Here is a 12,081-nt window from a genome sequence, read left to right as displayed (position 1 = left end):
TAAACAGGATGGATCCAAACCTATTTAAAAAAGCACAGCCAGGCCTAAAATTGGATTTCACAGTCATTTGTGGCAAGGGCTCAACTTAGTATAAACTATTCTTTAATTAATAAAACCCAGGACCATATGCTGAATCAACAGTTGCATTTTCATGCATAATGTGTCACAATAAGATTAGATTAATGGACACATTTACTATACTACAATTTATGCTTTCACACAGTATTTATAAAGCTGGTTAGAAGCATATTATAGTCTGGACTATGCACTAAATGCTGGTACTCTTAAAGTGTCAGTATTTCCATTTTATTTTGCAGAGAAGACTTTGCCAAAAACATGGCATGTTTCACACTACATAAATGACTGAACCCAAGTGGGGGCCACCAATAGCAGGTAAGCAAACTGATTGTTGTAATTCATTTGGGTAACCAGGGTCTTCATCTGCTGCTTGGATTTTTTTTTAAATCGTTGCCTGGAACAAGACGACTAGCTTTTATTTTCATGCATCCCATGAAGTGAGCTGTAGCTCATGAAAGCTTATGCTCAAATAAATTTGTTAGTCTCTAAGGTGCCACAAGTCCTCCTTTGCTTTTTGCGGATACAGACTAACACGGCTGCTACTCTGAAACCAGCTTTTATTTTGTGCATACTCCCAGTGAGCTTTTCAAATTTGAAAACAGTCACCCAGTACTTGCAAGGAATGAATTTACACAAGCCACTCAGACCTACAGGTTTTCAGCTAAGAAAAAAAGAGGAGAATCCTCCCTACTCCACACACAAGACAGAACCCTGGTGAAAATCCAAGTACACATACAGATCTCCCAGATACTACAAACAAGTTTTCTTTCTCATCAAGGAACTCTGCACAGACCTTGCTCTCAGCCACACTCCTCGAAGACTTCTCAAGCACCCACTAGTTGTGGTCAGATATAAATATGGAGCCTCTGCAACCTTCCTCCCCAAGCTGCTGAGCAGAACAGAAGAGAAGCTTTCCTCCCCTACCTTGCTCCTCAAAGAGGACAATATGCTTAGTTCTGCTCCATTGCTGATGTTTAGGCAAGTCTTTTCAGTTAGGCTCCCAACCTCTACCTGGATCGATTGGATGGGTGTGCCCTTACACCCCTACTGAGCCTCCTTAACTTCAGGAGAAGTCTGGATGAGCATCAGAATCCACTTGCATGTCCAACTGCAGGATTAGGGACCCAGTTTCTCCCAGCTAACCGACTAGACAAAAGCCTTGTCAAATACACAAAGCCAAAAGACTCTGGAAAACATATAAGAGTATATAGTAATTTTAGACATTACTCATAACAGAAGCCTCAAAAATATTCATACAGAATGTGATTTTTTAAAGCAGAGGAAGTCCCTTTAAGATCTCCATTACCAATCTGGAAGAAGGACTTCAAAGCATGTTACTAACATTTGGATGTTCTGATCACTGAAGATAATAGATAAAAAAAATAGTACTGGCAGAGGTTAAAAATATGGGCATAATATGATGAGAATTTCAACTTGGAAAGATGTAAACTAATACATCGGGGGGGGGGGGGGAATAATCCAAGATACAGATAAATCATTGGAAGGGAGGCATTAGGAAAAACAATACTGAAAGAAACCAAGGGCCGATAGTGGACAGGCTAGCATAGACTTGCTATAAGCAAGGGGGATTGGGGAAGCCAACACAATGGGGGGGGGGGGGGAGAGAAGTTGCTACACAGAGAAGCAATGATGTCATAGAGCAGAAAGGCACTAGTGCCTTTTCTGTAACTCCCTGCTGTGACTGTACCAGGAATGTCAAAGCCAGTTCTGTGCACATCATGGCTAGGAAGATACTGACAAATTGGAGGGAGTGCAAAAAAGAGTTAGTGGGCTAGAAGAACTGACTTGCAGAAAGATTAAAGGAGCTAAACATATAGCTCGGCTAAACAACAACAAAGAAGACACTGTATAAAACTGAAGGGTGTGACCATCGGAGTTGGAGAAGAATTATTCAGATTCGTGTATGTGCACCCTCGAGAAACAAGCCCATGTTCAGATATGAAAGGCGTACCTTTCTCTGGGGTCAGAAAGGTGGCAGTTTCCACCCCCGCCCCCTCATCCAAACTGTAATACAATGTAGAAGGGGTGGGGGGGGAAAAAGGAGTGGTTCTGAATAAAATGCAGTTTACACAAGACAACTCATTGCTTGAGCTATGCATGTTCTGAATCACTTAACCAGTGAGGTTACTGATTTTAGATCCCAATTTAGCCAAGCACTTAAGTATGTGCTGAATTTTAAGCATGAATAGCCCCACTGAAGTCAATTTGGCTTTCCTGAATAGGGGGCTTTAAACCATTCTATTGTATTTAAACAGCTTTCTAATCTCTCTTGTAAGTTGATACCAATTCTAATCAATGCAATATAAAGATAGAGGGAAACATTATTTATTCATTACATGATAGTCAGTGGTTTTCTAGAAGCTAATTGACTTTTTGAGTCCTAAAAACAGCTGCAGTCACCTTCAGTAGATCCCTTTGTAGCTGGGGCACAAAAATAGCTGATTGAAACTTTCTACAGAGCCAAAGCTACCTCAAGAACAAGAATGCTTCATGCAAACACTTGCTTCCTTTTGAAGCAAGTATATTTATATCTGCCTTTTCCTTCCTTCAACTTCAAATCATTAATATACCAATATGAAAATCTTAGTATTGTGCAGGATGGCTTAAAAAAACACACAATGAAGATCTATGTTTAAGTATGACTTGTAGGCATAGCCAAAAGAGTCAGCTCAGATAATTAGACCGCCATAGCCATGTGCCAGGCAATTCATATTAATATTTTATTTGAGCGATTATATGAATCTGCCTCTACCATATTGTTAAGGAAAAAATAGCTGACCACTGATGAGAGTTTCAGAATATGTATTTGGCTCTTCATTTTGACTATTAGACTTCAGAGATTCTTACTGAGGCAGAAAGTTTAACATTAAAAAAATTTAGTTTCACAGACAGTATATTGTAAAATGGCATTCACCCAATATACAAAAGCTCATTTCTTCTTTGAAATACAACCAGCCATTCTATGCCTCTTGGTTCAGATTTTCCTTTTAGTGTATCCCACACAAATGGGCCCTTTGTCCAGGTGTGAAATTGAAGGTTATTTGGATGTTGTGATGCTGCCCTCTATATTAGTCTCCATTTGATCCTGGAGGATTTGGTCCTAATTGAAACCTTTATTCATTTAAGCTGTTTTACTGAACTGAATGGACTACTGCAACCCTTATTCCTAATTTGTATTATCAGCCTAGGAGTCATGGACCAGGAATCCCTTGTGCTAGGACATGGGTGTGCAAACTTTTTGGTCTGAGGGCCACATCTGGGTATGAAAATTGTATAGCGGGTCATGAATGCTCACAAAATTGGGGGTTGGGGTGTGGGAAGGTTCCAGCTGGGGGTGCAGGCTCTGGAAATGAGGGTGCAGAAGAGTGGTCTGGGCTGGGACCGAGGGGTTTGGAGGGTGGGGAAAAGAGATCAGAGCTGGGGCAGGGGGTTGGGGGTCAGTCTCCAGGTGGCTCTTACCTCAAGCAGCTCCCAGAAACAGCTGTGGTGTCTCCCCTCCAGCTCCTACATGGAGGTGCTGCCAGGCAGCTCTGCATCCTGCCCTGTCCACAGGCACTGCCCCTGCAGCTCCCATTGGCTGCAGTTCCCAGCTAATGGGAGCTGCGGGGGCAGTGTGCAGAGCCCCCTAGCTGCCCCTACATGGAGAAGCCAGAGAGGGGACATGCCGCTGCTTTTGGGAGCTGTACGGAGTGGGGCAAACCCCTGACCCCGCTCCTCAGTTGGAGTGCCAAAGCAGGGCAAGTGCCGGAGTGGGGCAAGCTTCAGAGCCCGCTCCCTGGCAGGAGCTCAAGATCCAGATTAAAATGCCTGGAGTGCCAGATGCGGCCTCTGGGCCGTAGTTTGCCCAACCCCGTGCTAGGAGCTGTACAAACAGAAGAAAAAGACAGTCCCTGCCCCAAAAAGCTGACAATCTAAGTAGAAGACAAAATTCAATAAATGGATACAGACAGACAGACAGATGGGGCGTTCCAGGAAACAAGACAACACTGGTCAGCATTACAGGCAGTTGTATTAATTGCGGACTTTAACATGAATAAGAACTGAAAAAGCTGCAGGATATGGTTTAATTCAAAAAAATTGGATCAGTGTTCGTTGTAACACCAGGAAACAGTCTACAAAAATTTCCTAGAAGTTAATGTACTACTACTCAAGCCATTTGTAGTTGGAACCCTCCGGAACAGTCAAAACTAGTCAAATGCTGCCCCACCCCTTCAAAATACCGGCAGGCAGAAACGAACGAACACTTTAATAAGCTTAATAATTGCATACAACAGAAAGCTTGTATCTTTCACCAACAGAAGTTGGTCCAATAAAAGATATTACTGCACCCACCTTGTCTCACAAACACATTCCTACAAAATTCTCATTAAAGGTTTGCCGGCCCAGCCACAGAATGTTCTCGTCTACCTTTTACCATAGGGTTTCATAATTAGAAACCATTTACCTGCCTAAACAAACCACATGTATACAACAGACCTCCGTCTCCACTCAAAGCAAGTAATATTAATACCTTACAAAGTACTATGGATTTATAACAAAATATGGGACCAAGTGAACTTTCTAGTTGCAATATGAATGGACTTCCACCTACAGCAGAACTTCGGAGTTAAACACCCTGGGACTGGAGGCTGTTCATAACACTGACCAAAACATTATGATTCTTCCAAAAGTTTACAACTAAACATTGACTTAACACAGCTTTGAAACTTTACTACACAAAATAAAAACACTGCTTTTAACCATCTTAATTTAAATGAAACAAGCACAGAAACAGTTGCCTTACCATATCAAATCTTTTTTTAAGCTTACAATACAGTATTGAGTTAAATGTATTTGCCTCCCCCACCCCCCATCTCTGCTGCTGCCTGATTGCATACATTCAGTTCCAAATGAGGTGTGTGGTTTGATTGGTCAGTTCATAACTTTGAGGTTCTACTGAAGATTTGATCTCTAATACTTCAAATGCATTTCACAATGTATTAAGCACCCTTAAGTTACAAAATTAAATCCACCTCTTGGAGCGTGTTAAGCATATAAAGCAAAGGAATCCACACACATCTACAACAAGCTTCCCCCAATGCTATGCATCAAAAAATTTGCTAGCAGATTAAGGCGGAGAGATCAAGCAGCTGATCAGGGGCACATTAAGTTATTTTGAGATATTTAGCAGAGTTAAGGGATACAAAAATTAATTTCAATATTGAGATTTTAAAATACACCAACATGGTCCACTTGTAAATGACCGTTTAATGTTCACTCGTACATGTAAATACTATGCATTCGGAACAAAAACAATTTGGGCCATTTTAATTATGGACAACACTTGAGGTACAACAGATTTCTCATTTAAAAAAACCTGAGCTTTGGAAACCAGATTTACAAAAAATGGAATCTGTTCCATAAGTGACACAGATGTGTAAACCCCTCCATGCATGGAGAAGAACCATTCAGCTACACGGAGAGCCACACCTTTTCCCCAAATTACAACTTACCGAGTTTTTCCACCAACTTCAGCATTACCCCTCCAATGTGCACCTCCCCTGTGACTCTCAGGGTAACATCTCTGTTCAGGTCCGTCACATGGACATTTAACTCCCACGTCCCATCTGCATAGCAGCCATCTGGCATCCTTATACCGTCCAAAGCCATCGTTCTTTCTTCCTGTGAGAGTAAAGGAAATGGCATTCATTAGCCAACAGAAGGGCTTGCTCAGGGGGATGGGTCTCTTCCCTCCCACACGATCTAGAAAGTAAGAGTTCCCTAATGGAAAAATATCATTCAAACTCATCACAATAAATTACAAAGCAAACGAGAAAAAAAAAATCTGTGCAAAGGGGTACATGCCCAGGGTACTGGAGCTCCCCACCCAGGATTGCAAAGAAGCATCACAGCTCACAACAGGGCTCCCGTTACAAAAATCTGAGTTATGCAATGGACAGGGGTGTAGAAAGAACATTTTGTTTGACTGCCACCAAGTGCATAACTGCCAACTACACAAATACAGAAACAAAAATGCAAGCCTATGAGAGCAAGAAGCAGGATTATCTGACCTACACTGCATAAGAAAACGGTTCGAGCAGATTTACATCTGCATCATAGGAGTCACTAGCATTTTCCTAGGTCTTCCTTAATACTCCCAAGCCTCTGGCAGCTCCATTGTGCTTTGCCCCCCATTTGTGACCTGCAAACACTTGTTAACCCCTTGCTTGGATTTCCCCCATTTGCTACTTATTCCCACTACTCACCCTCTTTGGACGAGCTGCTAGAAAGCGCTTTGTTTAAGGCAGCAAACTCCAGTAACAGCTGATGCAGCAGCAGGGATGTGCCTGCCTGCGTATCTGCCCGATCCACAGGCAAGACACTGGGTTAGATTCCCAAATCCTCCTGCACTGCATAATGGGGGCAGGGAAATGGTGAAGCCCTGGGGCTCCCATGGGTATGTGTGTATGCCCCCCTTCAGCACCACACACACACCCCGGCTGCCTCCAATGGGGCCCCCCCTCACTGCCACACACACCTCCCACTGCCTCCAATGGGGCCCCCCCTCACTGCCACACACACACACACATCCCGGCTGCCTCCAATGGGCCCCCCCTCACTGCCACACACACACACATCCCGGCTGCCTCCAATGGGGCCCCCCCCTCACTGCCACACCCCCCCCCGCTGCCTCCAATGGGGGCCCCCCTCACTGCCACACACACCCCCCCCCCGCTGCCTCCAATGGGGGCCCCCCTCACTGCCACACACACACACCGGCTGCCTCCAGTGGGGGCCCCCCACAAACACCCCCCAGCTACCTCCAATGGGGGCCCCCCCTCACTGCCACACACACATCCCGGCTGCCTCCAATGGGCCCCCCCCCCTCACTGCCACACACACACACACATCCCGGCTGCCTCCAGTGGGCCCCCCCCTCACTGCCACACACACCGGCTGCCTCCAGTGGGGGCCCCCCACAAACACCCCCCAGCTACCTCCAATGGGGCCCCCCCTCACTTCCACACACCCCCGCTGCCTCCAATGGGGCCCCCCACAAACACCCCCCCGCTACCTCCAATGGGCCCCCCCTCACTGCCACACCCCCCCCCCGCTGCCTCCAATGGGGGCCCCCACAAACACCCCCCAGCTACCTCCAATGGGGCCCCCCTCACTGCCACACCCCCCCCTCAGAACCACCCCAGCCGCCACCAATGGGGCCGGGCTGCGGCTGGGTTCCACCCCCCCTCGGCTCCAAAGGCCGCGGCTCACCTCCGCCTCAGCGCCTGGAGCCCGGCTCGGCCCGGGCCGCCCGGTCCCGCAGGAGCTTCTCGGGACTGTCCCTCCGCCTCCTCCCCGCGCCGCCCGACCGCGTCCCCTGCCCCCCAGAGCCGCTGCCTAGGGGCCGCTGCGGGCGGGGGGCGGCGGCTCCAGCCCAATCCCGAGGAGCCGCTGCCCTTTTATGGAAGCGAAGGACTGAGCGCGCGGCACGGAGCCAACATCCGGGCCTGCAGGAGGGGCCGGCCCGGGACCCCCGGCCCGCCCGCCCGCGGGGGGCCGCGCTGTGGGGGTCACGGGGGCTGGGAGGGGGCGAGAGGGGGAAAGGGGGTGGGGGTCATGGGGGTGTTGAGGCAGGGAGGGGGAAAGGGGGCATAGGGGAAGGAGGTGGGGGGCATGGGGGCCGTGGGGGCGTTGGGGCAGGGAGGGGGGCAAAGGGGGTGGGGGTCATGGAGGCCGTGGGGACAGTGAGGGGGCGAGAGGGGGAAAGGGGTGGGGGCCATGGGGGTGTTGAGGCAGTCAGGGGGAGAGGGGGCATAGGGGAAAGGGGTGGGGGCCATGGGGGTGTTGAGGCAGGGAGGGGGAGAGGGGGCATAGGGGAAAGGGGTGGGGGTCATGGGGGTGTTGAGGCAGTCAGGGGGAGAGGGGGCATAGGGGAAAGGGGTGGGGGTCATGGGGGTGTTGAGGCAGTGAGGGGGAGAGGGGGCATAGGGGAAGGAGGTGGGGGTCATGGAGGCCGAGGGGGTGGGGGGCATGGGGGCTGTGGGGGGAATGAAAGGGAGCGTGGGGAGAGGGTGTTGGGGATTTGGGGTGCCACAGGGCTGTGTGAGGGGACTGCAAGGGGACAGGGGAGGCGGCGGCACTGGAGATTTGGGGGAATCATGGGGGCTCTGGGAGGGAGTGAAAGTGGCATAGGGGAGGGGCATTGGCTATTGGGAGTCATGTGAGAGGGAATGAAAAGGGAAGGGGGTGCTGGGGATTTGGGAGGGGGCTAAAGGGGGCACAGAGAGAGGGGGATGTTGGGGACTTGGGAAATCATGAGGAGAGGGAGGGAGACATGAGGGAGTGTCAGGGACATGTTGACAAGGGAAAGTGGGAGCAAAGGGGCCAGAGGACCCCCAGGTTAGGGGACAAGGATGTGTGGGGCAGAGAAGAGGGGTGGGGGGAAGCAGGACATTGGGGTGGGGCATGGGGGCTGTGGTATATGTTTTTTGTGCCTGGGCAGTGTGGTTATTTGGTGCTTTCTAACCACTCAGAGCAGTGGTTCTCAACCTGTTTACCATTGTGGGCCGCAGGCTGAGAACCACTGTGCCCCCCGCCCCCCAACCAATCCCTCCACAATTCCTTATGCCTAGCGCCCCCGCCGAGAGTGGGGCCAGGAATAGAGCACTGGGCCAGGCAGCCGGGACCTAGACCCCCGCGTGGGACCGGGCAGCTGGACCCCGGACCCTGGAACACCGCTGTGTGGAGCCTCTGTGTGGAGCTGGGTGGCCAGCAGTTGGATCCTGGGACCCCACCATGCAGGGTTGGGTGTCCAGACACGGACCCCGCAGCGCAGGGCCAGGTATCTGGTAGCTGGACCCACACCCCGGAGCTGGGCAGCCAGAGCCCAGGACGCTGCAGTGCGGGGCCAGGCAGCTGGAGCCAGTGATGAGCTGCCAAAATCTTAACAATGGGTTCCCTCCTCACCCCACGAGGGGGTCGTTGCCCACCCCCTCCTACTGGGACTCCTGCCCCATCCTCCCCCCTCTCCTGTCTGCCCCCAGAACCAGGCAGGAGGGTCTCGTGGGCCACCGTAGTGGGTGCCCACCCCACCCTTAAGAGCCAGAGGCACCTGCCAGAGGGCGAGGTGGGGAGTCCCGGCGGTGCTTACCTAGGGCAGCTCCCAGGAAGCATCCGGCAGGTCCCTGTGGCTCCTAGGGGCGGGGGAGCATAGCTAGGGAGGGAGCAGCTGCTCCCCCACTGATCACATCAAAAGTGGCACCTTAGGCGCCAACTCCCTGGGTGCTCCGGGGCTGGAGCCCCCACGGGGAAAATTTGGTGGGTACAGAGCACCCACCGGCAGCTCCCCACCCCGTGCCCGGCCCCAGCTCACCTCACCTCTGCCTCTGCCCCTGAACGCACTGCCCCGCTCTGCTTCTCCGCCCCCTCCCCCAACTTCCTGCGAATCAGCTGTTCGTTGGGAAGCCGGGGTGGTCTGAGAAACAGGCGGCGGTTTCACACTCAGGCCCAGGGTGGTGGAGCTGAGCTGGGGTGGGGAGCGGTTTCCCTGTGTGCGTGCCCCCCGACCGGGTTACCTGCTGCGGTGCGGGTGGCCCTCTTCGTGCCCTTCTTCCCCCCCCCCCCGCCCCAGCTCACCTCTGCCTCCCTGGGCCTGAGCAGGAAGCCGCCACCTGCTTCTCAGCCTGTCCCAGCTTCCTGCGCGAACAGCTAATTCGCAGGAAGCCTGGGGGGCGGAGAAGCAGAGCGGGGCAGCACGTTCAGGGAGGCGGTGGAGCGGAGGTGAGCTGAGGCAAGGGGTGTGGCGGGGAGCTACCGGTGGGTGCCCACCAAATTTTCCCCTTGGATGCTCCAGGGTTCACCACTGGCTGAAGCCCTGGTCCCTGCCACATGGGGTCTGGCAGCTGGACCCTGGGACCCCACTGGCGGGGCCTGGCAGCTAGACCAGGACCCCACAGTGTGGGGCCAGGCAGCCAGATCTCAGGACCCCACTGCGCAGGGCCAGGTGTTTGGATCCCGGAACCCCACTACGAGGGGCCAGGCAGCCCACAGCTGGAGCTAGACACCCTTCCACCTCGTCTGGGGCCTAGCAGCTTGACCCAACCCCTGGAGCTGAGCCCCACCTAAAACCTAGGGGTGCTGCAGCATCCCAACAAAACTCTAAATCCCAGCCCCCCATCCCCTTAGTGCCCAGAGACACACCCCCCCCAACCTACCCACAGACCCACTCTCTCCCACCCTGTGCAGCACTCTCCAGCCCCCTGGTGGCAGCAGCATTCCTGGAGGCTGCCTTACTCACTCTCTTTCCCCCTCCGCCAGCCCTGCCCCCTGCCAGACCAGAACAGCACATTTTGAATTTTTTTTAAGCGCACAGGTGTGTCCTAGTTGGACTGCAGTCTGAGAACTGCTGCCTCAGAGAGATCCATGGATCAGGTTGGTTTGGGGTGTGAAGGACTGAAATGTTGACCAGTCTAGGCTGCCAACGGACTGGCGTGACAACCTGGCTTTCAAAGAAATAAAGGACTGCCTGAAAAATAGGAGGTTGAAAGGCAAATTGTCTGCTTCCCATTTGGCTCCAGCTTTAAATTTAGCAAGGACCTGCTTTTATAAAACCTTATAGCAACACAAAAGTACACAGTTTGTACTTTAACACAGTTGCTTAAAAACAGCATTCCCACAAAATTCCAGAGGAAATATGTTTTGAAGCAAACAAACAGTGCCCACCTGATGGTGTGTGAAAGTTGCAGGCTACAGCAGGGGGGACCTGAAAGTGAAACTGACCATAAACAAAAGCAAAACTGGATTTACTTTTATTGTTATGCACATTGTGGGGGCACCCACAATGAGTTAGATGCTTTCCAAACACAGAGGAAGTCAGTCCCAGCCACAAAGAGCTTACGGTGTAAGAACGACAAACTATAAGGGAAAGGGATGTAGTACGCAAGCAGAGTGATTAACTGTGTGTTTCGCTGTAGCTTATTTTTAGATTTCCCTCTGATCATCCTCCCTTCACAGGTTAGCTCTCTCTGCTGTCCCCACAGCATTTCCCACCTTCAAATCTAGTGTTCTTTTATGCCCCTCTATACCTGTACCTCCCTCATAAAGATGACCTATTCAATCATGTGATACGTAAGTGAAATAGTAAGTAGATGGCTTAGGCCTAGATCCTACAGACTTTTAAACTTTGCAGGCTTAGAGACTTAATAAACTGAAAATTATACCAAGCTAACTATATGAATTAGGTTTGTGATTTTTTTTAAGTACAAACCCATTGTGGACACATTTCAGAGTAGCAGCCGTGTGAGTCTGTATCCGTAAAAAGAAAAGGAGTACTTGTGGCACCTTAGAGACTAACAAATTTATTAGAGCATAAGCTTTCATGAGCTACAGCTCACTTCATCGGATGCATTCAGTGGAAAATATAGTGGGGAGATTTTATATACACGGAGAACATGAATCAATGGGTGTTGCCATACAGACTGTAACAAGAGTGATCAGGAAAGGTGAGCTATTACCAATATAAAGATGTAGCTTATTGGTCTTCCTGTGTGAAAATGTGATATTGGTATAAGCACTTTTATACCATCATAACTGTCATAAGAGGAAAGTTGTAGTGCTTTAACTATACCAGTGTAGTTCAAGCAGTTTAGACAAATTCTAAGCTAGTTTCCTGTCAGTGTGTGGCAGAATCTTATCTGCAGGAGGGATTTGAGAGAGGAGAGGGAAGTGGTTTTGTGGGCTGATCCCAAAAGGATGTTTTTTCTATAGAGCTGCTTGAAAGTTTATTTAATGTTCGTGGGAATTTTGAAAGCATGCTCATGGCATTGTTTTTATTTCTAAATTAATCAGTTTTTCATTGTCTGCAGGTTTTTTAAAATTATTTTTCCCATTTTCAAAATCAACCGTTTTCAAAAAATGAAATTATCAAATTTCAAATTTTTAAAAATGTATATATAAAATAGATCAGATTTTTGCATTATAGACCCCTGTTCTTTTTTGAGTTGG

General features: G+C 50.0%; 1 protein-coding gene across 3 annotated transcripts in view; it reads right to left on the bottom strand.

Moving 5' to 3' along the window:
- Positions 1-7,561, bottom strand: part of FERMT2 (FERM domain containing kindlin 2) — a 100,021-nt gene extending 92,460 nt beyond the window's left edge. Inside the window, exons 1-3 of one of the 3 annotated variants that reach the window (XM_084631046.1) lie at positions 7,351-7,561; positions 6,345-6,437; positions 5,592-5,760 (exon numbers count right to left, since the gene is read on the bottom strand). In XM_084631046.1, coding sequence (XP_084487172.1) covers positions 5,592-5,748 — 157 coding nt within the window. In that variant the 5' untranslated portion in view covers positions 5,749-5,760; positions 6,345-6,437; positions 7,351-7,561. The remainder of the gene's footprint in view (positions 1-5,591; positions 5,761-6,344; positions 6,438-7,350) is intronic. The other 2 variants (XM_084631045.1, XM_084631047.1) reach the window with 2 other exon arrangements.
- Positions 7,562-12,081: the final 4,520 nt, after the last annotated feature.

Source organism: Lepidochelys olivacea, assembly GCF_965140295.1.
Source record: "Lepidochelys olivacea isolate rLepOli2 genome assembly, chromosome: 6".
NCBI lineage: Eukaryota > Metazoa > Chordata > Testudines > Cheloniidae > Lepidochelys > Lepidochelys olivacea.
This window is presented reverse-complemented; position numbering and strand designations above follow the sequence as displayed.